At 37.0% G+C, this 27,905-nt stretch overlaps 1 protein-coding gene across 6 annotated transcripts; it reads left to right on the top strand.

Annotated features, from left to right (window-relative positions):
* Positions 1 to 324: 324 nt before the first annotated feature.
* On the top strand, positions 325 to 25,385 carry Spt20 (transcription factor Spt20 homolog). 6 transcript variants are annotated; one of them, XM_014235448.3, is made up of 8 exons: positions 325 to 1,134; positions 6,752 to 7,853; positions 7,941 to 9,221; positions 9,945 to 12,404; positions 12,485 to 12,737; positions 12,801 to 14,657; positions 19,504 to 19,890; positions 23,492 to 25,385. In XM_014235448.3, the coding sequence occupies exons 2-8, from the start codon at positions 7,818 to 7,820 to the stop codon at positions 23,935 to 23,937; spliced, it is 6,720 nt and encodes a 2,239-aa protein (XP_014090923.1). In that variant the 5' UTR covers positions 325 to 1,134; positions 6,752 to 7,817; the 3' UTR covers positions 23,938 to 25,385. The 6 variants fall into 6 exon arrangements, with proteins under 6 accessions (XP_014090923.1, XP_036216366.1, XP_014090924.1 ...); XM_036360473.2 differs by lacking the exon at positions 23,492 to 25,385 and adding an exon at positions 19,047 to 19,095 and having other exon boundaries at positions 19,504 to 19,631; XM_014235449.3 differs by lacking the exon at positions 325 to 1,134 and adding an exon at positions 4,926 to 5,111.
* Positions 25,386 to 27,905: the final 2,520 nt, after the last annotated feature.

The raw sequence follows: 27,905 nt of genomic DNA, 5'->3' as shown, positions 1-27,905 counted from the left end.
ATTTCAAAAAACTATCGAGTAGTTCGACTATCGATAGTTTTGCAGCTCTAAACCAAAGTACACGATTTCACTGAACATACTATACTCGTTCGTGTATCCAGCTGTCATTAATACTCGTTGTCTTAGAACTGTCATCGTTGAACGAGAAAAACACCTGCGGCGAATTCATGTATACATCACCAGCATTCGATTTCTCTCTAACACATGCCATACCCATGTGGTAATCAAAAATGTTGCTATTGTGAGCAACATGTCACCTCTTTTGCACTTATAAGCAAGAGTAATTGTTCGCTTTAACAGCAAACGGTCAAAACGAGCCAGACTAGTTTGTGAAGCGATTTCGGTCGTATTTCCATCGTTGTCGTTTTCTCCATAATTGCGTTATTTTTTCGCAATTCGTGAGATTGTGTACACTATTGCAAAGTGTACAGAATGACAATTCAATGGGTTGTTTATTGTAAATGAGTGAAATCGTGTACATGCAAGCAAAGCATTATAGAGATTTTTGTATGAGAAATACTTGTAGACGAAAATTGTTCGGCGTTTCCCACACAAGTACCCTGCAGTAGCAGCCACAGTCGCAGCCGCAATTTTCGCCCCTTCAGCGTCTTGCGTAGCACTTCGCACAGCTGCTATGTAATAGTGTTATCTCGCTCCGTTATACGCACTCTATGCCTATGAATGTGAAGAACTAGTCACTTATTCGGTATTAAAAACATTACAGTGTACTCGTTTTGACGCGCAGTCACAATATTATTTTGTGATTTTCTATGCTCTGTGCTTCATCTCGTAAAAACTGTGTATGATAGTGCATGCGTGCGTGCGAAAACGTACGAAATAGACATTACGAACAAACATCGCGAGTGAACTGCTGCTCATCTGTTTATTTGTTTTCATTTTCATAAACAGTGGCGTGAATAGAACAGAGTGCTACGATAATAGAGTTACCATTGAATGGTGTGAGCGAGTTGGACTGTGTGAAGAAATTTCAATCGCGAAACATTGTGAGCAATGGAACAATATTTGAAAGTGAAACCAGAGATGTTACTCAAATGTTGATATTATAAAGACTAAAAACATTAAATATATTGAATTCTCTGCATATTTTGGATGCAAATAGCAAAGTAAATAATGGTAAGTTGTTTGAAATCATTTTCAATTTAATCATTTTCCATGAAACAATATTACATACATATATTTGTTAACTTCGCAAGGATTATTTACACACATTTCGAAATTTTGCTTTTATATAAAAATAAAACGGCCGGAAGAGATAACCAGAAAATATAATTTTTAGATAACAAAATATTTCCTTACAATAATATATTATTTCGTTATTATCAATAACAGGTGTTTAGAAGTTTCTATTGAATGGTCCTTAATATGGTAAACCTTGCATTGTCTGACTTAAAATAGCACTGTTAACACACTACTTCTCCTGTTAAACTTATTCCATTTATGTTTTTAAAATATAGTCTCTACGCTGTAGATGTTTGATTAAAACTATAAATAATTAAAGTACTTGTTAAAGATTTTATTAATTAAGAGACAGAATTTGTTCATATTTTATTTTAAAAAAAAGTCAAACGTAGAACAATATCCCCGGAGAATTGCACTTCAGAATTTGCACAATTTTTGTTCGGTTAAAAAGAGCACCAATTAACGGATACTCGTTTAATTCGTTCAATTACATGAATCCTAATCAGTCAAAAAATGTATAAGTAACAAAAACAAGACAATGCACTTATATATTTACCAATAAAAATATGTATTTTCCATTTGGTGATACCAGAGATTATTTGCTAACAAACTTTTTTTTCGCTATTAACCGGGGGAAATTACAGGTAAACTTTTTGTCAATAATACATATTTTTAACTAATTATGCGGGGAAACCTATTAAATTGGAAAATTTACTCTTTTTTGAATGCAATATATTTTTGACCGATCAGATGATTCAAATAAGCGGGAAAATCAATTAGCCGGGGGCCAATTAAGCAGGGAATACTGTATAAAAATAAATGGTAAAAGTTTACAGAGCGAGTTCTCCAAAAAAAAAAATATATATATTCCTGGTCGAAATATAGTGTTTTAATAATTTTAGTATATTAACCTTTTATAGACTGTATATTAACGGTTTTCCCATTTATCGATGACTGTAAATACTTAGCCAACAAGAATTATTAATTTTTAATAAAATAATGTTTAAAAAAAAACCATCTCTTAAAAAATCGGTCCATTTTTTGGATAAGCCGTCCTTATAAACGTTTTTTTTTTTATGTATTAAATATTTGTAAATGAAAATGTTCGTTTAAAACTTGATATAGGAGTTAAGGGAGTAAGTTTCATTGGGCAAACAAAGAGGTAATTAGTGTCGTGCGGGCAAGGATAACATGATACGAAACTCATTGATTCGAGAGAGAGCTGTCAAACCCCATATTTTTAAAACATTTGTTAATCATGCCACAGTCGAAAGCAAATGGATTGCATTTTTAAAAAATAACTTTTGGGTATTTAGCATTTCGATATTGTTTTTAGGGGCTCGGTTCCCGAGTAGTCCTATATCACTAATATAAATCCTTGAAATACTAATAAAAAAATATATAACAAAGAAACAATACAAGTCATAATAAAATATCATGGTTTTAGGATTAACGTTTTAAATTAAATTAGCTAAAAAGCTTTAGTTAGTACGTTATTCAAAAGTATTTGGGTCGTTCCTTGAAATCTCGTTTCGCACTGCTTTTGTTTGGTATTTTTAGCGGGTTTATTTCTGGCATCCCGCCTGCTGATATCAGCTTTTCAAAATTACCTAATCTTCATAATCAGGGAAAGAGAATGACAGAAAAATTAGGGAAAATGAGAGAGTCTCGTATCATGTCATCCTTGGTGCGGGGACTCGTTGCAGGCAGGACATAGATTTGGTATGTCGGAGTCTAGTCTGGCTAAGTAGGAGTTTAACCTGCTACAGTACACAGAACGAAGAAGCGAGTCCCCGAGCGAGAGAGAGAAGTGTATTATGGTCCTTTACAGGTATCATGCAAGCCTCGCTGTATAAATGTTTGATTGGAGACATCAGGAGGCGTCCTGTTGTAGTCTGGAGTGGGGTGTTCTGGCAAGTCTGAATCTTCTCCATCTTCGTCCTGCTTTAACCAGGCGATCATATTGGGACGGCGTAGTTGATGACCGGCTAGCCGATTGCTTTGTATATTGCCAACAACATTTTTTGTCCTTGTTCGAAGAGCTGCCGGCAGGCGACTTGAGGATCACCTCTCTGTATGCTTCTGAATCCAATCATAAAACAGCCCTTTTTCTGTAGACCAACACTGCTTGAACAGCTCGTTTCCTATCAGAATAACCGGTTCTACATCAAACACTTAAAATAAAAAATAACGCTAACTTCGCCCCGAGCACCCTTCACAAATAAAAAAGTTTCCAAACAAGAACTTGTTTATGATCGGTCAGTTTGTATGGCAACTCTATGCTATAGTGGTCCAATCTGAAAAAAACACTTATTCAGAGATTGTAGCATTGCTTTAACCAATAATGGTTGTCAAATTTCGTGAAGGTCAGTTTGTTCAAGTGAGCAGCTTCTTGGTGAGAAAAGGACGTGTGCAAATATCTATCTCAGAAACTCCGACGTTTTCTTCTGGGTGTTACAAACTTCCTGGAAAACCTAATATACCCTATCCAGTGTATAAAAAAGTTTCCAAGATCAGTCGGTACGACAACACCCCGCGAACTATAATATTTTAAGCTGTATAAAAATTTTTTATAACTTTTGTAAAACTCAGGTAATTTGATGATTTGCAGGAAATAAAATATTAATGCATTTTTTTTAATTAAGTTATTTTTCTTCTTTAACACTTCATAAATTTTGAATAATAAAATGGTTTTGAAAATCTCCAAGAATTACACAAGCTTTTTAGAAGATGTCGTCCATCCATATAAAATATGTCATATGAAAATTAAATGTCTTAAAATTTTTGCTAACAAAACAAATATATTAATCGTAAATTTGTTATAAGACTTAACCGAAAAGATTGTTTACTTCCCTAATAAATGCCAATTCCATGATATTTCCCCATTAAAATCTGAGAACTGCAGGTCTATTTTGCTCTCCGATTTGTTTTCAATAATTATTTAATTTATGTTTATATTTCGCAAGAAATAAAAAGTTTAATTCTGGTCCCTTGCGAAAAAGTACTTTTGTCTGTTTTACTTGTAGTTTTCTTACGTTTTTTATTTAATGATTTATTTATTCAACTATTCTTAAAATCAACCAAGCTATAATGATACAGAAATTTACAAATTTTCAAGTATGTTTGCAAAGCTTTGGTTATTTGGAAAAACCGTACTTACCTTTTTTGCAATCAGCTGATACGTTTTATCAGCTTCATTTTCGGCTAAGAAAATAAGTCGGTATAAATCCCAATAACAGCTGATTCACTGATTGTATACATATACATGTATGTATATAACATTTTATGTATATGTTTATATGATATAAATATTTGTTGCTGTTAATTTTTAATTTGACAGTCGTCTTTAACTCGAATTGTCGAAATATATAAACGCAAATATGTATACAGTTTTAAGAAGAGGACTACATTAAAGAACTTTCTATGTGAAATGTCATTTAGATTCAAAAATGTTATTAGTACATACAATAATTAAGCTTAAACAAATTCTTAACCAAAAACTTGTGAAAATTAACTTAAAGTCAACAGGATATTAAAATTTCTCTGCATTCCTTTAGAGAACTTAATCACTCACAAAATAGTACTCTCTCACTAACAGCCGCTGTTAATTGCATTTGTGCTAATGTAGGGTAGATAGAGACAAATGCATTTAACTCTGTTCGTTGCAGTCGTTCAGTCTGCTGCAACGCGCTGCAATACTCGTATAATTTCACTGGTATAACACTGGCTCAGTCGCAATTTCCCTCTGAAGATATTTATTTGCTACGGATAACCGTTGACGAAAAACAACGATAAAGAGAACTGTCAGAAACATCAGTCAAATCTGAATGCACAAAGTAAGAGGAGAATAAAGTGAAATTCACTCAGATGAAGAGACATCGTGAAAGCGGAATACAAGATAGAAGTATTCGGTTTGTATTTTTTTTGTTTAATAAACAATTTTGCATGGTTCGCGAATATAAATTTTACCAAAACAAACTATCTATAAAAGCAAATTTAAAGAAAAACAAGAAACATTGGAAGCATACTAAATACAACAATAAGAAGATAAAAAGTAAAATAAGTGGACAACAATAGAAAAGGTGTTAACACGAATGCGATACCGGAACCCCGACGAGGCAGTGATAAATAAAGAAAAGAGTTACATATTCCCAATGATAAATTAAGTCAATCTACCAGTTATATTTTCAAACGTAAAATATTATATTATGTTTTAATATGTGATGAAAAGTGCAAAGTTTTGTGAAATTTAAAGTAGACGAACTAAACAATTTGGCAAATAAACAACAGCGACGACGAGAGAAAAAATGATGGAACCAGCATGGTATGTTGACAGGACATTGGTTTGATTGAAGTTAGGGGTTGTGGTATTGCCACCTAATTAAAACTTCTGAAATGATAAGTTTGCAAAATTTGTTAACTAACTAAATAATTATAACCGTTCCAAATTGAGTTTTGTTTGTGATAACAATAATAAAAATGGATACAAAAATAGTTTAAGCATTGAGAGAAGTACAAAATATTATAACCAATATTGTAATAAATATTTTTTTATAAAAAACAAAAATAAAAAAAAAATTAATCAAAAGTTGACTACAATGTCGTAGAGCTTTCACAGGCCAATTAAAAAATGTAACCTCATAGATACCTTATTAGCCCCACGAAAATCCTTATTACATTTCAAACTAAACTCATACACTTTGACGTTATAAATCATGTTGAATGTAACATTTAGAATTAATAAAATGTTAGTTTTACTTTGCGACAAAGACAGCTTCTGTAATGTTATCTCATTGGTGTTATAAATATATTTGTTGGTATGGTAAAAATTATATAATAATTTCGTTAGAAATATAGCATTTTATCAGAATGAATAAAACTAATTTGAAATTAATTTAATTGTTAGTCTTTAGTGGCAACACTAATTTCTTCGTGCTGAGTGAGAGCGAAGAAAAGATACAAAGGCGAAATCATGAAAATCGTGTCAAATGCAAACATTGCAAAACTTTTTTGACATTTTCATAAAGAAAAATCTTTTTAAAGGTATTATTTTAAAAGAAATACGTGAGTGCATCAAAAATATTTATGAATGCTTTAAATATTGCTTTAAGCTGTGTGTAAAATATGACCGTCGCAAATGTGCTTTTGTTAGGTCAGAAGTATAAAAGCGTAAGGGATATTATTAAACCTCGTTGTGTGCTTACAAGTTACGCGATATGCATTGAATTGGTTAAAATTTAAGGTGAAAACAAAATATCCTTCAAAAGAAAAAAAAATATGTGTAACAAAATTGAGCTAAAATTATATATTGTCCAATATTATGCACTAAATTCATATAAATGTGTATGTGTTTGCGTGCAGAAAACAAATGTAACATAAGAATTATGCAAAAATAATTTACCACTTTTGTTGAATACATTGTAATTTCAATACTTTATAAAATATGTGCTATTCCCTCTGCTATAATTATAAAAACTGTTGTTCATATTTTCATAATTAAGCAAAGTTAATTTTAATATATTAATCTATCATTTTCCTATTCCATTTTCAGATTTCATTAACAAATGAAGAGCAAAACAAACCAAAAAAGCAAAAGAAAACGGTTAACAAGCAATTAATACAAATGAAAAAAGGGAAGCAGTAGTTATAGTATAAAAAAGGAATTGAATAAAATCAGACAGTTTGTCAAAAATTGGTAAAAGAATATCTTGTAATTTGAAGGAAGTTGGTGTACAAGAAAAAGTAGAAGGAAACTACGAAGAAGGCGTACACATAAAAACGGCTGTGGAGCGCAATTCACTCCAGGCTCAGTAGCACCTTCAAAAGGTTAAATAAAAAGACAACTACAAAGGAAACGGCATACCTCTAATAATTTAACAAAAATATATAAAATCGAACAAATTTAAAAGCTACATAAATATGTATATTAAAAGACTAAATAAAATATAAATAAAAAATTACTTAATCAAGAGAGGGGAAAAGTGAAAAGTGCAACATAGAGGCAATGTGACATACTGTGCCACCTACCCACCATAATTTGTTAGCATTAGTAAAAATAACTTATTCTACACAAAAACATCCTAACTAAGCAACAAGAGTAGAGGTTATTATTCATCAGACTTGCCACTATGCCAGCACTAACTCAAGAAACAACTAAGCGAGAAACATTAAACAAAAACGTTTTAATAGCCAGTGTCATTGCTAATACGCCAAGGCATAAGAACTTTTATTTAACTAAGTAAAATAATCTATGTACCCCATTAAAGTGAAATCCTTCGGACTGCATTTTCCGCGCCATTAAGTTATTAACTTGTTGAATTGTGTAAATTAATAATGCACGTTAATAAACAAGAAATATAGAAAGCGTTGCAAATACTACGTCATTCCTATAGACTGAAGTAAACCCTTTGATTACTATAACAAAATTTATGCTTGAGTCGAGTGAGTACCGAGTATTTGTAACCAAAATAACTAAACAAACTTGCTGTTAAATACGTGTGTTAAATTCAAGAAGACAAATAGCCGACTGATTTAATGCACATTGCGACAAAATTGAATTTAATTTGAATGTCGTCGGTGATTAAGTTTTATTATAATAGGAAGGACTTACTGGCACCATGCAAAGCTTGGATTCATCATGTCAAGAAGCTGATGTAAGTAACAATAGGTTGTTAAATATATATTAATATATATAGAATATTAATGTTTTATTTTTATTACTGTTTGTTTTGAAATTGCAGTTTATAATAAATGACACGCTTAAAAAGCTTAAAGGCTCCAACACTAGCATAAATAGCAACAGCAATTCGACAACTACAGCTTTAACATCGTTGAACTCAAGCGGTAGCAGTAGCAGCATACTGAGACATCAACATCCTCACCAGCAGCTTATCTATCAACAACACACTTCTATTCCTCAACAAAGCAAGCAGCCGCAATACTCACATTATCAGCAGTTACAGACAGCACTGCAGTGTCCTGCACCGTCACCGCAACCACAACAGCTTACAACACCACCGCCACCACCAGCACCGTTGAGCAGCGTTACATTTCCTACGAAAAGTTCGTTGCTTGACTCCAGTCTGCTACATTGTAACATCACACAGATTCCTAGCCAACCACCGTATTGTATTTTCGACGATGGAACTGAATCGCCCAGTGAAGTTCCGCCTGCTGAAATACTCGCAACTAGTAGTAGCAGTAATGTTGGTGGTGGCAGCGGTAATATCGGTAGCTTGGACGGAATTGTACTACTTGCAGAACCATCTGCGACAGCATCAACGTATGCAAATGCTTCGTCGGCGGTGCCATCTCCATCATCATGCTCATCATCCACAAATCTTTCCAACTTTAATTCTATCACTTCACCTTCGCCGGTAGTGCCCGATTTATTGTTATCAACACCACCGGGCGTAAATTCCTCATCATCACTTGGCGATTCAACTGCTAATAACGCTTATGGTGGTATCGGAACAAATGCATTTCTAACATCTTTAACGCAGTCATCACAATTTTCCACAACAGCAACGCATCAAAGCAACAATAATAATATTACAATAACCAGTAATAACAATAACAAAAAGGCTGATAAACGTCCTTCCGCGTCTTTAAGTACTCAACAACAACAACAACAGCACATCAATCATTCACACCATCACCAACACCACTACCAGCAATCATCGACGCATCATCATCCACCGCAGCATTTGTTAAATGCATCGTCGCCATTGGCAGGTGTGGTTGCATCTTCGTCGCCCACGTCTTCGCCTAGTAAGCGGCAAAAAATTTCTAAAGATGCCACAAGCCGATCATCACCATCAACATCAACGACGCGTGCGTCAACTAACAAGCGCGATGGCAACAACACTGTGCCAACTAGTAGCACAACAACAGGAACATCTAATACTAGTGGAACAACAACGTCGTCAGGGTCATCTAAATTTTTCAACATACACGATAAGATTCGAGAGAATTATTTACAATTGCTGGCTAATGATTTGAATGCGTTTACGGAAACTGGGGTAAGCATCTGTTCTACTATCAGGCTTGCGAGTTTGTTAATTGAAATTTCCAATGTTGGGATAAAAAAGTAAGTCCAATTTTAAATTTTTAATCCCAACAGCAAAGAAAATTTTTCTTAAAATTCAATTCTAAATTTTTAATCCCAACAACTTTTTAATTTAATAGAAAAAAATTAAAAATTTAATTTTTAATCCCAAACATCATGGATAAAAAACTGAGAATATATAAATAAGACAAATGAACTAAACTATAACTGTTCTATATTTCATTAAAAATAAGCTTTTTTTTCAAAAACATAACCTATATGGTAGAACACGAAGTACGCAAACGCCAAAAGATAAAGATCTAAGCCGATTTCTCTTTTAATTTTTAATAATATTAATTTTTATAACTCTTATTTTGAGAAAAAAAAATTTTATAATCCGGTAGTTGGGATTAAAATTATCTTTAAATAAGATTTTCGGGATTACAAACTAGAAAAAAATATTAATTCATATAGTAATTAATTATTTTTTAATACGTTATTTGCAACGTTATCTACTATAATATAACATGATGTGGTTTTGTAATTTAGTGACTTCTAAATTATCTAATGTTAGTGCGTGAAGTAACTAAATTATTTATACAATGGAAATAATTAGATATCATCATCTAAAAAAGCTTTTTTTTTTTTAAAATTAATTAAATTAAAATTATAATTATACATTTCTTACATTTTGCAGCTCAAACAGCGTTCACGTGCTTTTGTTTTGGAACGTTTAGTAGAGAGTGAAAAATTAAACACAATCGTTGTAAACCTATACCCGGGTAATAAAGGATACTCATTAGCGTTACATTACGATGAGCGGCAGTTGTTGACTCCTAACGGTGAATTAGTACATAGTGGCGAGGGGTCCGGCAATGTACCGGGCGTTAGCGGTAATGATAGCGGTCTAGCTAGCATGAGTATCAGCTCATCTGCCAACACATATAGAGGTGCTTCTAGTCGCAACACAAGTAGCAGTAACAGTAGTAGTAAGCTGAGTTTGGCCTCCATACCGCCCGATTTGAAATGCGGCACCGACTTGGACAGCGCAGCGGAGTTGAAGCTAAAAGCAGCCGGCAGGACTGATGATTATAGCCAACAACATGAGTATGCTTTAATCGAAGTATTGCGTTGGCCCTACGAGAATGATCAGTTGCTGCAGTGCATCGATCGAGAGGTAATACCGGACTTTCTAGTTGACATGTTGAATGCACCTAGCCTCACACTGAACGCTTCTCAAGATGATAGCGAACCTGCACGTACCTACGCCAAGCCGAATGTATTTTACGCTGGGTGTGTGATTGCGCAAATACGCGATTTTCGACAAACCTTCGCTATTTCGACGAATATCTGTGATACGAAACACGTCCTCCTGCGCCCCACAAATGCTACCATATTTTCGGATGTCCAGCATTTGGCAAGCACAACGAATATGAGCATAAATCCAACAATACCCTCAGCGGTTGGTGCGGCAATTTGTGGAGCAGAGGACAAACTACAACTAGAAAGTCAGTTGGTGTTGGCCACTGCGGAACCATTGTGTCTAGATCCCGATCCCAACATTGGACGTTTCGCCATCAATGCACAGAATGCACGTCAACTATTTAATACACATGAGTTGCGGCGTCAAATGAAGAAGTATACACAGATATCGATAAATCGAAAACGGAAATTGGATCAGTTCACACATCATTACGGACTGGAGTTGTGTGATTATTTGACGCGTTTACGTGCCAGACCACGTACCAGCAGTAGTGCAAATGCCAATACTACATCGGCAACAGCACCCAGCAATAATCCTTTGGTGAGTGCTATGCTCACGTCATTCTCGTCGAAAGTACCACGGCGACCGCGTGACGTCATACGACCTATACGACCGCCACGTCTGGAGTATCCAGCGAATCTGAAGGTGCCCGAGCAGCTAATTAGTGTGGAAAAGTATGCCAAAACGTATGAACGGCCACGCGAAACAACCGATTGCCAACCGCAACTGATCGAGGAGTATGTGCTGGAAACCGAACGCGAAGAAAATGCTGGACGTCGTGTGATATATCACATAAAACTTTCGATTTTCCAACGACCCTCAAATTCTGAGTACCTGGGTGAGCTATATGTTGATCGTGATTATCGTGAGGGTGAACGTAATGGCGAGTCGTGTCGCTTTTCGTTGGGTACACGCATACATGCGAATCGTTACATACAACAATTTACGGAGATTTTCACCGAAGAGGGGCGAAAGGCGGTTAAAATCACGCATCTGATGCCGGGCCACTTGCCTAAGGTAACGCATACGGGGATAACACCGGAACAACGACAGGCCTTGTTGCTGCAACAACGGCAGGCTGCTCTATTAGCAGCACAACAACAGCAACAGCAACAACAGCATGTGCAACATGCTTCTAGCGCAAATGTGAGTGCTCAACACGTGACCGTTGCAGCAGCAACAACGGGTATAAATCAACAGCCGCAGCAGCAACAGCAACAGCACGTTGTGCTGGTAGGACCGAACGGACAGCAGCAACACATATTGCCCGCCACTGTGCAGCATATAAACACTGTCGGTCTTCAACAAGTGTCACAAAGTGTTTGCGGCGTGAGCGGTAATGTGCAACAACAGCAGCAACATATTGCTATTACACCAACTGGCAGCAATTTGTCTAAAAACATTAATATTGTCGGCTTAACAGCCAGCAATGCGGCCGCGGTTCAGCAAGTATTGCGTCAACAACATCTGCAGCAGCAGCAGCAACAACAACAGCAAATTACAACACAATTTATTGATGCGAACGGCTCAACGATGCATGTACAGACGAGCGGTGTGCATGCGCAGCAACAACAACAAACACAACACATACAACTACATTCGGTGGGCGGTGGTAACGCGCACACTACAACGCAACTCAGTCTCAGCAATGGTTCTCTAGTGTTAGTGCAACAACATCCCATAACGCAAAGTCAACAACAACAACAACAGCAGACACAAACACTGCAACATGCCGGCATCACTATACAACCTGCCAACGTGCAACAACAACAACAACAGCAGCAGCAACAACAACAACAAAAGACTCAGGTTATCACGGCGGCTCAATTGAATGCCGTTGCTGGTGCAAATTCAGCGCTGCGCACACAACTCAGTTCTAGCGTGCCAATATTGGTATGTTGCTCAATGCATTTTTATTTACTTATTGCCAAATATTTCGTGTTTTAACTTACATACTACACTTACAATTGTAGCAAGCACAGTTGAAGGCCGCGCCATTACTCACTGCACAGCAGCAACAGCAGCTTTTGCATAAATCTGCACAACAACAACAACAGCAACAGAGTACTGCCAGTAGTAACAATAGTAGCAATTCCACTACATTACACACAAATCCTGAGATAAATGCAATATTCACCAACATCATGAACAGCGCCAATCAGTTTCAACAACAAAAACAACAACAGCAGCAACAACAACAACAGCAACAGCAGCTGCAGCAATCCTGTAAATATTTACCGCCATACACCTATGTAATATGCAATTTTTATCACTATTGATTAATTGTAGCAAACAACACTGTGAGCAGTAGCAGCAGCAATGTGAAGAATAGCAGCAACGCTTCCATACGCAGCTTGCTGAATAGCGCACCTGCCGCCATGACAAGTACACCTGTGGCAAGCGGCACTTTCACCACTTCCTCTGGCCAACATCAGACTGTCACCTTGGTACAACACACAACTTCTACACCTCAACAACAACAACAGCAGCAGCAGCAGCAGCAACAACATCAAACCATCGTTAGTGGCGATAGTTTTGTCCAGGTGACAACGCAGCCAACCACTGTCGCAGCGGCAACCACAACCGTACAACAGCGCAAACCGACCAACAATGAAGTGCTGCAGAATCTCTTGCATACTAATCGTAAATTTAACATTGTCACCAGCGGTGGTAATATTGTAACTGCCAGTACTGGCGGTACTACCTTCCGCACTGCAGCCGGTAATTTGGTTGCTGTAAATCTGAATCAAGCCACACAGCATCAAAATCAAGCGGATGGCCAGCAATCGCAACAACAACAAACGACCGGCACACAAGCGCAGCAAACACATCAAACGGTACGCGTTTCAATGTCGGCGCTCGCCTCACAGTTAGCCTCCCCGCCAGCCATTATGACAAATCCAAATTCGGCAAACTTTGGCTACTCTGTAAATACGTTAGGCGGTAGTGGTGGTGCAGTGAATGCAGTAAGCGCTGTTAGTGGTGCAACCGGCAATAGCATCAAAATACTCAATAGTGGCGTGCAGCAACAGCGCGTGGCACTGGCAAATGCATTGCGGCGCGACTCGAGCAATACGGGTGCGCCGCCAAATGCAATAGTTGTTGGTGTGGCGGCACCTTCGCCGGGCAGTGATTCGAATGCATCGAATGCTAGTGGTTTCGCCGTGCCACAGCCAACTAGTGCCACCAACTCGGTGGGCACTGCAACCAGTTTGACGTTGCTCGGTGCGGCCACACCATCGCCATCTGGTTCGGATCATTCGCAGTCATCGCAAACGCAGAATCAAGTGTTGCTTGAACGTTTACACAACAATAGCGCCACTACAGCGACAGCGATACCAAATATGTCGCCACAACAGCAATCACACGCACATACCCAGTATCTAACGAAAACGCTGGTGCAATCGCCAGCTGCTGCTACATCCATACACTCACCTATGTCTAGTCCACATCCACAGCCATCACCCTCGCCACAGCATCATCATCATCAGCAGCAGCAACAACAACAACAGCAATCTACTGCCTCCAATGCCACCACCACATTAAACTTACAAGGTATTAATCTATTGCAAGGCGCTATAGCCAATTTCCCCGGCCTGCAGAATGTACAACTACAAATACCGGGCTTAGCGCAACCGCTCTCATTGCAATTGCAATCTGCTGTACAACAACAGCCACAACAGACATCACAAACGAATGCTGCTACTGTTTCATGTGTAGTTAGCGGCGGCGGTGGTGGTGGCAATGCTAGTGGTGGTGTGGCTGTTTCATCCAACAACAATGTTGCTGGTAGCGCCGGCAGCAGTGGTATGGGTCAGCAAACACATATACAACAACGCAGCTTATTGGTATCAGTTCCTGTCTCAACACACAGCCAACAGCAACAACAACAGTCGACACAACAACAGCATACGATAACGCTGCAAGCGGCAACGGGGACGCAGCAAACACAAAATCACGTGCAACATGTTGTACCGCCCACGGGTACAATTGTGAATCTGCCAACTGGCGGCACTGCCACAACTGCCGGCACACAAACTGTAGTGCTAACGAATACTGCGACAGGTGGCGCAGGTGCTGCTAGCAATGTGGGTAATGCAGCGGGTGGTGGCGGCACTACAACAACAATGCTAACCTTGCCAATTGGTGAGTACAATTTGTAGTACTTAATTAAATGTATTACATTTCGACAAATTTTCGCCAATTTGAAAACTTACAAAGTGTACTTGTTAGGGAAAAAGAATAGAGTTCCTCTTAATTATTAGTATATATGTATGCATATAATAATTCAGTATACTCTGAAGCATACTATGGTTAAATAGTATGATTCATGATTATGCGACGCATTGGTTGCGCAATGTCTGTGTGCTGTCTCGACCTCACAGTCGATACCAGAGATAAAAAGATGCCCAACTCGTCTCTCACTGGAAATGAGAGCGCAATTGCTAAACGTCAAAACCTCCTGAACTCAAGCGACTGTCAAAGTTCAGGAGGTCTGACGTTTAGCAATTGGAAAAAGAGGGACGACCAGACTGAAATCCTACAGAAAAATATGTCAACAGAGAGATTTTTTGCCGCTGTTAAAGATCACTAACAAAAATTGAAAGAAAACGCGAAATTGAAATGTATGTGATGAAATCTTTTGTGATACCATGCTTAGTAGTATTGACTTTCAATTAAAAATTATAAAAAACATTTATTCATTGAGAGCTAATACATTTATTCTTTTGATTAAATATTGAAAGTTTAAAAATCAAAAGTTTTAATATATGACAAAATCACAAAAAAAGGTTTAAATAGTTTCTGCATATGTTTAACAGATACATGTATAATAATATTTAATCTAAATAAATGTTAGGTATTTTAATTTTAATGCCCTAAAGTTATTATTTTGACTGATCTGGCTATAATGCAAAATGTTATAAAAAACGCTAATTTTGAGGCGCTCTCACACTGGAAAGAGTTGGGCTTCCCATTATCCCTGGTCGATACCGTATGCATTGGCAAATGCATATATTGATATAAGTAGGCGTGATTGTTAAGTTAAATTTATTGTTATTGTTCGCTAAATGCTGAATACATATTTATGTGGTAATTCAAAAAGATTTCGAAATATATTTACTCCTAAATTTTTCATGTGCCAACAGCAGTCAAGTCTACGTAGCCGACCGTAAGCGATTCCCCCAAAATAGGTCAACTTGGCAGCATTCGTCAAAACTAATTAAGGAATGTTTTCTACACCTACAATAAAACTATATAGAAGACAAAAAATAGTTAAAGCAAAATAAACTTATTGTGTTATTTCGATTAATCAGAAATATATTTGTAAGTAATTTGCATTAACTAAAATACCCCACCATAAGAAACAATTTGTATGCCCTGAATAGCGTATCTTAAAATTACCACGATGTTTTTTAACACTCAGAGAGAAACGCCGGAGACTCTTTAAAGTATTGTATATATATAAATGATCAGCGTGGCGAGCTGAGTCAATTTAGTTGTAGCGGCAGAAACAACAGCAATTTCGAAGAATGGTGCCGAGTTGACAACCCTTGGTCGGAAAAAATCAATGTCCGTTCTGGTTACTTAAACCCAACTGTCGTGGGAACGGGAGTCGATTTAGTCATGTCCGTCTGTCTCTATATACGCAAAATAGTCCTAAATTTTCGAGATATCGATTCGAAATGTTTCACACGTCTTTATCTCCCAAAGAAGCTGTTCATTTGTCAATATGCCAATATTGGACCACTATAGCATATAGTCGCCATACACACTGACCGATAAAAATCATGTTCTTCATGGAAAACTTTTTTATTTGACATGATGTCTTCACAAAAAAAGGCTAAGATTATTTTCCCAAGCAAGGCTACAATCTCCGAGCATACTGTTCGTACATATCGAATTGCTTTAGCATACAGTTATCATCCGACCTGACCAATCAAAATCAAGTCCTTGTATGGAAAATTTTTTTATTTGAGAATTTTTTTTTTAATTCATCAGAGATTATTGTCCAACGCAACGCTACAATCTCCGTGCAAATTTTTCAGGTCGGACCACTATAGCATATACAGTTACTGACAATAAAATATAATCAAAGTTTCATTCACAACTATTTGCAAAAAAAGTGTTACCACAGTTCTTAGGAGGAAACAATTATTTTTTATAGTAAAACATTTTAAACATTTCAAAAGCAAAAATAACTTAATCAGATTTGTTAAGGAATCCAAGACAGAATTGCTTAGTTGTCAGAATTGCAAACCATTTGTGGTTTTCAATGATGTCTCAGAAAGAGAGGATTTTCGGCTTTTCGAATCAGCTGTTTACTAAAGTGAAAAAACTTGCAAATGAATAAGTTTGAAATACTTAAAAAAGTCTCCTGAAGTTTACAATGAGTGCCGCTATTTTAGCTTTTATTTTATTGAAAGAAAAAAGTAACGAAAAAATTTAAAGGAAGATATAAAGAGATCACAATAATCCACTTGACCTTACAGATTTATATCACATTATTGACTGAATAAAGACGCATTTGAGTGTTAAATTACGTTTTGTAATCCTCTTAAAATATCTGGATTTTTTCATAAACTTATTAATTATGACAATTTGTGTTTTATTCTTATGCAAATTCTATAGAATTAAAGATAAGTTAAATCGTGACAATAATATAAGTTTATTTCTTAATTTATATTTCAAATCAGTCAGCGACTATCCCCTTGCTTTGTCTGATAACAAAACCGGTAAAATTGGTTTCGTGACACCCAAAACCGATACAATTTTTGTTTCGAAAGTCAAACCAATAATATCTGAATCCATGTCATCTACTACATTTTTTTTATCGCTTTCAATTCTGATTCCGACAACTATCAGTTTCTACAACACCCCTAAATATAAATTTAAATATTATCAGCAGACAACTTTAAGGGAGCTGTCAGGAACTTCAATTGACAATACAATAAAATCATGGAAACAAAACTCGTAAATATGGTAGTAGACTATTATAACTAAAAATGCATACAAGTTAGAATTTTGTTGCAAAACGTTTATTTGCGAGTACGGCTGTGCAGATAGGTTCCAGTAGAGTTTTACAGACTGAATTCCGTACTGAATACCACGCCTCTTGGACTTTTTACCATAGTTCTTTTTTATTTTGTGGTTTAATGGTTTTTTTTTTACAATCTTCTACAGAATTTAAATTCGGAGATTGCGCCGGCCAAATCATAACGTCAATTCCTTGATCCTGTAACTAAGTCTTGACCAAACCCGAGGTATACTTCGGGACATTGTTATGCTGGAACTGCCAAACTAAAGGCATGTTTCAATCAACATAAGGTAGCAGTCCATCTTCTGAAATGCTAAGGTTGTGAAAACGATTCATGTTCATGATTTCCCAAATTCAAAATAGCGGTCCAACTCCGTACCAAGAAAAACATCGCCATGATATTACCACTTCCATGTTTGAAAGTTTTTGTCGCGTATCGGGGATTTATTTTAGCATTCTTGCTAAGTCCTTCTAAGAAAGTCGAACCCAATCTTTTCCTTCGCTACCTACCATATTTATTTTAGACTTATCGGACCAAAAGATCTTACGTCTCATTTTTTTTTTTTTTTTTTTTTTTGTGGAACTTTTCGAAGAGATTCCCAATTCTCATTGAATAACGAGATAGCTATAGAGAACTTCAAAGGATCGCGTTTTGAAAAAAGCTCTATTTAATTGTCATCCAAAGACGTCAGTTTTTGTGGTCGTCCCCTCAATTAACATTCTTTTGGAGGTTTCAAAACAGTAAAAACAAAAAGTAAAATGTAACAAACTACTATCATGGTCTTTTAAAAGATAAAAATATAAAAATTGTAGGAATCGATTACAGGCATCGTATCGGATATCTATCCGACAAATAATAAAGATTGTTAGTTATTTCGGAACCATCTATTTCATTCTATTTTGTCGTCAGTAACTGTAGCTGCCATACAAACTAACCCATCGAAATCAAGATAAGCTCTGTATACCCGTTTATGCAATAAGAAATGCACATGTGGAGAGTATTATATTTAGATTCGATGCAGCCGAAGTTAACATTTTTTCTTGATTTTTCTTTATTTCTAAGATAGTTTAATTAGAAATGTGTAACCCAGATTATAACTACAATATAATTTTAATCATATACATATATATAATATATATCTATAGGTCTTCTTTAATATATTTGTGCATACATACATATATATATATATTATATATATTTATATATGTTTGCTTAGATGAGAATCACTTATGAATATTTTTCGCCCAAAAGAAAACCACTAAACTCTACGATTCTACAAAAAAATATTCCAATCAACTTGACGAAATTACACTAATTCTATTTTCTTTTCGCATTTTTCATTCCTTACGTACGAAAATTCCATGCTCCTATCCTCGAACATACTTCTTATATCCTACAACACAATTATCACTATTATTCACCTACAAACTTACACTGCACGTTATCACTGATTGTATAAAACACAATTACACCGTTAACAAAAATGAAAAAAAAACAGTATAAAACTATTACAAACGAACATATGACGTCATAAATCCCTAGTAGAGGTGCGCTCCCAATAATTTTGCCATATGTAAACAAACAGGCACATATAAAATATTTATTTGATATCAAGAATACTAAATACCCACAAGCAAGCACTTGAAAACATACAAACTCTAGCATTTCGTTGTCCTTATCCGATTCACATGTATTTTCGTTTCCCTACAAACATCGGTGCACTCATCACATATTTTACTAACATTTTAAATACTCATTAAGTGTTTATTCCCCCCCACAAAAAAAAATTGTGTATATATATAAATGTTTTGTGTACATATTTAACAAAAGAACAAATAAATTTATAAATAACCTAGCGTCAGTCAATCAATCAGCCAGCCAATTCATTTAACCAATAAATCAACAACAACAAAAAATCAAAACAACAACCCGCGTACTTCCCCTTTCAATTCCAGCTCAATTTGTTGGTCCCGGTGTACAAAAACTCAATCCTCAAACAATTCGTACCTCAAGTGGTGGTGGTGGTGTTGCAGGTGGCAGCATAGTTCTTCAGCAGCAACAACAACAGCAAGTAACGCAACAGCAAGGACATCAATCGCAACAACAGCAAACAACGACAATAAATGTGAGTGGCGTTGCGTCAGGTAACAGTGCGACTGGTGGCAGCAGCATAGTCAACAGTGGTCAGCAGACGGCAATTCAATTGGTCGGCACCATACAGCAACGACCGCGCAACATAGTTGTCGGCACGAAGCAACTAAGCGGCGCACAACGGCAATTAATTGCAACGCAAAGAAATATTGGCGGTTCCACGCTGAAAATCGCCACAACGCCAATAAATGGTAAGAAATTTTTAAACAGAGCATATTTATTATTTATTCAAAGAAACTTCTGTAATTGTGAATTGATGTTGTGTAAAACTCCTATAGAAATCAACAACTTAATATGAAGCAGCTCTAAATGTATGGTAAAATAACTTAGTTCACATAAAAAGCTTTTGGCTTTTGGTTTTTGGTTCAGCTACATATATATTATATATAGTTTTTATACCGTCGCATTCCCATGTCTATAATAGGTATATTTCTACTGTGTTTGTGTAGCAGCACAGAGAACTTTCCCGAACTCCGTATCCTCCTAACCCGTGCTGGCATTGAGTCCAACCAAGAACCTCTACGGTCCCACGGAGCTCAACAAGGCAGCATGACTTCCAGTCTGACATATCCATAGTATGCAGCATACATATATATTATATATAACATAGCTATCCGATCAGGCGATGTCGATAATAGGTGCACTGCTTCGTGACGAGAACCGATTGGTACTTGGCGACTTTAACGCGCACCACGATCTATGGCACTCCTGCCTGTCGAGCGATCGTAGGGGATGGAGCTGGCGAAACAGATAGACGAATCGACATTCTGCACATTGAATGACGAAGCTCCCACCAGAATTATGGGCAACTGTAGCAGCTCGCCTGATATCACCACTAGCGATAGTGGCCTGATAATTAGCATAATCTGTCGATCTATGCTAACTCTAGCATCAGACCATCTGCCCATAATTATCTCGATCGAAAACCCCTCCCGACTTTATTTCTGTGGACAACCGCATCTACGTTAACTTGAACAAAGCTAACTGGATTGATCGAGAGCACTTTCAACGCTGTATCCATTTCGTATAATCGCCGTATAAAGGATCTCAATTTGGAGATTCGACAACTGGTAAAACAACATAAGCGAACGAAATGAGTAGAGTTCCTGAATTAATGCCTCCGCAAAAAAAAAACCTCCGCCGGAGTGAGCAAGCTTTGGAAAACTGTACAATCCCTGTCCAACCCGAGGAGACACGACGATGACCGTGTCGAAAACAACTCTACGGTCGTGCCTCCTCTGACCCGAAGAAGTGCGCAAGCTATTTTAGCACGCAATTTATACTGCACCCTTCGGAGGATAAGGCGAAACTATGTGTTACCCGACGGCTGCGCAAAATATCAAAAGACTGCGCACCACTTGCTTTCACCGTCGAGGAGGGGCTGAGTGCCATCAAAAAAGCTAAGACATCCAAATCCATCGGCCCAGACGGAATGAATATACTGATGTAAAAACATCTAGGCTCGAAGGAAGTAAATTATTTCACCAAGGTTCTTAACTTGTAACTGACCACCCTTCACATACCCGATGTGTGGAAAATCGGAAGGGTGGTCCCACCACTGATACCTGGGAAGCCTGCCAACCTAAGGGTGTCTTATCTTGTTACTCCCGACTTTCAAACACCAACCTAGCCTAGCCTAACACCAACACGGCTTCTGTAAAGTGCACAGCACTTAGCGTTATAAACGCCCAGATAGCTCGTTGACTCAATCAGAAACCATCCTGCGAGAGGACGGTTCTCGTAGCGTTGGACTTGTCAAAAGCGTTTGGCACATTCAACCACACAACGCTACTCGAGTACATCGAAGAAACCACGCTCCCTCCAGGATTGAAGAGGTATACAATCTAAATTAAGGAGAATTAATGAGGGGGTTCCACAGGGTCGTGTCCTCTCTCCACTGCTTAATCACTACATATCGAAACTCCCTCAAACACCAGAAGGAGTCTTAATTACCTCTTACGCAGTCGGGCAATGAAATCGATGGCATGTGTTCAAAAGTGAACGGCTACCTCTAAGGACTTCCTCGCTATTTCACTGCTAGGAACCTAAGACTCTCCCCTGCCAAATCCACGGTCACCCTATCAACTATTTGGACGAAGGAGTACCGACTGGATCTCAATACCTCCGACGATGACGTTAAAATTCCGACGATTAATAACACTATAATTTTTGACGTTACACTAGACAGTCTGCACTCCATCTCTCCGCACATAACCATGATTGTTACAAAAGCACAGAGCCGCAACAAGATCTTTAAGTCGCTAGCTGGCAGCACTTCTGGAATAAAGAGACGTTGTTGGCAACATACAAAGCAATCGGCCGGCCGTTCATCAACTACGCTGCCCCAATATGATCGCCTGGATGCAGCAGAACACATATGGAGAAGATTCAGACCTGCCAGAACACCCCACTCCGGACTATAACAGGATGCCGCTTATCCTATCGAACACCTACACAGCGAGGCCCGCTGCTACCTGTAAAGGATCCAGTTTCTGCTTGGATGCTTTAGCCGAAATCATACATGCAGTAATCTGCTTTAGCAGAGCCGCCTGCTTCAGGGGAACATTCCTCCAACATGTCGTCGAACTAACAACATATACCGACCATGTTTCGGACGGGACCGACTTCCGACAGGCACTAAACGCCATGTACAGCGGAGCTATTAACTTTCTTTGACTCCCTCCCAGTGAATGGCGTACTTAGAGTCCAAACACCACCCATTGCAGAACAAAAGTCCTCGCACGACACTAAACACCTCTTTGCATGCTCTATGAACTCTACTCACTTAACCCCTCTCTCCTTATGGTCCGCACCCGTCGAAACAGCGCGTTTCTGGCCTACCGTTAAGTGACCTCGATGACAGTTAACTTTTTTCTTTGCTTTCCCCCTGAACAGGGTCTACCACTAACCACTACAACAACAACAGCCATGTCCGTCTGTCTGTTTGTCTATATATACGCTAAGCAATAGCTTCAGTTTTTGAGATATCTATTTAAAATTTGGCACATGTTCTTCTCTCACCAAGAAGCTGTTCATATGTCGGAACTGTTATCGGATCACTATAGCATATAGCTGTCATACAAACTAATTGATCAAAATTAAGTCCTTGCATGCAAAATTTTTTATTTGACAAGATATCTTCACGAAATTTGACATCCCTTTTTGTTTAAAGCAATGCTACAATTTCTTAGCAAGTTATCGGAGCACTATGGCATATAGCTTTCATAAAACTTGAACGATCAAAATCAAATCCTTGCAGGGAAAAGTTTTTCATTCGAAAAGATGTCTTCCCTAAATTTGACATAGATTATTTTTCAAGGCGACGCTACAATCTCCGAACAAATTACTCAGATCTGACCACTATAGTATATTTATTATTTGACAAGATATCTTCATGAAATTTCTTATGGATTATAATGCAAAGCAACTCTTCAATCTCCAAAGATATTGTTTAGATTGTACCACTATATCATATACATATATCTGCTATACAAACAGAACGATCAAAATTCAAAATCTAGCTATCATTTGAAAACTTAAAAAATTAGGTTTTTAGAATTTGAATACAACAATCATAATTTGCTACTATAAAATCCATTCACCTATTCGACATATTTTTATTTATAATTTATGCATATTCAGCAAGTCCAGAAGAGCTAACTAATTAATTAAAAATAATTTAGATCCGGTCAAAGACTCGCACGTCAGCAGTTTACATTAAATTTTTCACTAATTTTATTGCTGTTATAAAAATTTTCTAAATAAACCTTATATTTCTAATCCCATTTTCAGCATCGAATGCGAACACCATTACAACAACCACAAACCTAACTGCCACTCCCATTGTGATGTCGACGCAAAAATTGCAGCTGAAAACGATCAAAACGCCACAGCAACAACAACAACAACAGCAGCAACAACAACATGCGCGCATATTAAATCAAGTGACTGCGACGGCTGCCTCTCAAACGCAAACCACGCATCAGAATCAGCAGCAGCAGCAGCAGCAGCAACAGCAGCAAACGATTATAATAGGTCAGCATTTAGCCACGGCGCCAACAACACAGCAATCACAACAACAGCACATACAAGTTGCAGGACGCACCGTAACCACAACCGGCAATGCTAGCCTAAATCAACAACTCATTTCGGCATTAGCCAAGGCTGCCAAACAACAACACCAACATCAACAGCAAGCAGCAAGTCGGCGTAGATCGGCAACCGATGTAAATAAATAAATATATATAAATGAATAGAGTGAACCGACTACAATTGGCCGCACATTAGCGACGGTTGGCTGAGGTGTATGTGTGCGTGCGAATGAGCGTGTGCGTGTGTATGTAATGTAATGTGTAATGAGAAATTATATAAGCAAACAGCATAAGATAAAAACAGATATTAAAACAAAACAAAAAACAAAAAGATTATTAAAAAAGGAAACACAAAAATATTCAAAATAATTATATTTGCAAATGCAAACAAAATACGAAAATTTAATCTAAGGTATTATATTATACTTTGCCCTAACTAATGTACGAGTAAATTCATCTACTCCTAACACATGCCCCTACAGCAACACGTGCATACTTAAAAAACAACCGAACAAACAAACATAAATAACGAACACCCATTACCGTTATTCGCGCATCTTACACTGTTAACGGCAATCAAGGCTTCAAATTAACTATTTCTGAAAAATTCTAGGGTTTGAGGGTTAAAGTTGCTTATAGTAGTAATGCCGATATACATATTTATGTAAAATAAATCTTTTAATCGGTAAAATATTTGAAATTAATTTTCCTAAAAATTATGTACCATTTATATATGTATGTATAGAAAGTTTTGATGAATTCTATTGCATAAGATCCTACTATAATTCAAACGGACACTTTTGGTATGATAATGGAAACTAAAAGCCTCCAATTTAAAGCATATTTACCAAAATTTTATTGCAAAACCAAAACAAAAAACATAATTCGGTTAAACAACACTCTACCCTAGTCATCCTGAAACCTACAAACATACATATATATATTTATATATTATATATGTATATGTATGTGTATATGTTTGTTATTTAAGTGGCTAAAGTCGTTGTTAGTAGTTATTTATTAAGCACCACATACATAATGAGAATCCCAAAAATTAAATTAAATAACAATATTCGCGCTTTTCTCCGAAAATTCGGCGTCACACTCTACAACAAAACTAACGCCTTTAAGCAGCCAACTTTGATTCACGGTGTTTATTGTATACATATATATGTACTAATAGCTCGTATCGAAATTAAAATTAAGCTAACCTAAAAAAATGTAAACAAAAAGAGAAAAATTAACAAAATTTGCAATCAATTTAGTGCTGTGTTTTTCGCCGTTGACGAAAACAAAATTTCATAATCTCACCCTGCCCCAGAGGTGCCAACGCATATTACAGGGTCTTGGGTTGTTATATTATATATATGTATATTTTTTTTTGATTTTTTTAAAATTTATTTATTCCCTTTGAGTACTAAAAAACATGCATATATATATTATTCTTGCTGCTCTAATTTGCCTTGCTTGTTGCAGGTATATATACATGCTGAAAGGATGTGTAACTCTTGTAATTTTCGAAAGTAAAAAAAAAACAAAAGAAATTACAAACTATTAAAAACGAATTGTGTGAATGTGAATTGCGCTAATTATCGTAAGAGCATACGCGCAGCATACCATTACAACTCGCTTAAAAAGCAAATGTGAATCAATCTACACTTACATACATACATACATATATGCATGTGTATGTAGTTAAATACAAAAACACTCACAAGACGCTCGTTCGAGTAAATATATTGTATTATATGCACATATATATATATATATACTTACTATATATACATATATGTATATATAGTATATGTAAAGAAATGTTATACTTTGACTATTGCAACCAATTTTTAGCGGAGTTATTATTTATATAGTTATTTTTTTCTTAGATTTCGCATTTGTTTATTGTGCGGAAAGTGTCACACATATGCATACATATATATATATATATATAGACACATAGATATTGTACGCTTGTAAAAAACAGGTTATTCATACGTTATGTTAATAAAATAATTTAATTATATTTAATTATTTAATATTTGGCAATTAATATACGATTAAGCATAAATAATACATTTAATTAAAAAATAAATACAAATATCAAGCTAAACGAAAAAATACAAACAAATGCAGCAATAAATTATAAACAAAAACCTAAAATTAATAAATAAATATAATTTAGAGAATACAAACAAATTATGAATAAATGCATTTTCTCTCTCTCTCTCTTCTCCCTATCTATTTCTAAGCTTTACTGATTTTCTACCACATATACATATGTACATAACACATAATAACAAATATATATTTGTATGCTAATTGTTATTTTACAAAATTATTTTTTAGTCAGTTATTAATTTCGTCAACAAAAACAAATTTTTTTTTTTGATTTTTCTCTAATTTTACTTTAAAAAATCTACAAACACAGTTTCTAGCAATATTTTAATGGCTACATTTGCTGACTAGTGTAATTCTCGAATTGTTTCATTTCATTGACATAATTAGCAAACACAAAATTCTACGGTTTGAGTAAGAAATATTTCTACCGTCGAAAGCCAGATTTTTGTGGAGATTATTGTCAAGTAGTAACTTTGGAGATTCAAGAATAGGTACTGAAATTATCCGAATCGAAATCAATGTTTTCTAGGAACAAACCACAATACGTAATTGGGGGCAGAAGTTGAGCCGAAAGAAACATCAAGCTCTAATTTGCCAGTCTAAAACATGTGAATGGGATTTTAGATTAGAGTTGGTATTTGTAAAATACTTATTATTAGAGCCTGAACAGGGTGATGGATCACTACAGCATACGAGTATAGCTATCATACAAACCGAGCGATGAAAATCGCGTTCTTCTATGGAAAGCATATAGCTGCCATACAAACTGATCGTTGAAAATGAAGATAAGATCTTCAGAAAATATATATTTTTCATATTTAATAACCTTAATTAATTAGTAAAATTTATTAAGTTACCTGTCACTCTACGGTGGAAGCAGCATGTGGACTTAACCGCAGCCAAAGCTACGAAAGCGCTCATGGTGTGCAATCGACTTGCTGGGAAATCATGGGGCTGCAACCCAAAGATTATCAGATGGTTGTACACCATGATTGTTATACCGATCATAACATATTAAGCGGTGGTCTAGGGTTCCAAAGCAGCGCAGACCTCGGTAGGACTTCGACTATCGAGGCTGCAACGACTTGCCTGTATCTGCGCGTCGGGCGCGATGCGTACGTGTCCGACTGCAGCACTGGAAGTAATGCTGGATCTAACACCGCTACATATAGTGATCGAGCAGACGGCTAAACAGACCTTGCTTCAAATTTCAGCAGAAGGGTCTGGCAAAGGGAAGGTAATCTCGTCCCAGCAGATGAAGGCCTTAAGTGACGCAATGCCACTGGCCCCTCTTCCAAGGGACAGTATTACCAAAACAGTAAGCTAGGAAGATCAGGGTTGTTGTTGTAGCGGAAGAATTCTGCCGAGTTGACAGTCCTTGGCCGGAATAAATCCGGGTCCGTTCCGGTTACGTAAACCCGACTGTCGTGGGAACGGGAAGAAGAAGTTCAGGGTTACCCTTGGCAGTAAGGCAGAATGGAACGATTCCACGCTGGACCTACTACTAAGGAACAGTACTATCAAGTGGTACACCGACGGCTCGAAAACGGCGGAGGGGATTGGCGCAGGGGTCGCAGGACCACGCACCAAGCTCTCCATTCCCATGGGAAGTTTTCCTAGCATATTCCAGGCGGAGGTATATGCTATAAGTCGGTGTGTAGAAATAAACCTCCAACGCGACTACCGCAATAAGAGCATCGCCATACTCAGCGATAGTCAGGCAGCACTTAAAGCAATCTCGGCTTTTGAGGTCAAATCGCTACTAGTGCAGGAGTGTATAGAACGGCTGAACAACCTATCAAGTTTCAACAGAGTGCACCTCATCTGGGTGCCTGGTCACAGGGGTATAGCAGGAAATGAACTTGCTGACGAGTTGGCCCACTCTGCAGCCTCTACAAACATGGTAGGACCAGAACCGTGCGTAGCGGTGGGTCCACATACCATTACGAAGCTGCTCCGTAGAGAGGAAAGAGCAGGCAGGGAGAGACACTGGCAACATA

Source organism: Bactrocera oleae, chromosome 6 (assembly GCF_042242935.1).
Source record: "Bactrocera oleae isolate idBacOlea1 chromosome 6, idBacOlea1, whole genome shotgun sequence".
NCBI lineage: Eukaryota > Metazoa > Arthropoda > Insecta > Diptera > Tephritidae > Bactrocera > Bactrocera oleae.
Note: the sequence above shows the minus strand (reverse complement) of the source record. Positions and strands in the feature narration are given on the sequence as shown.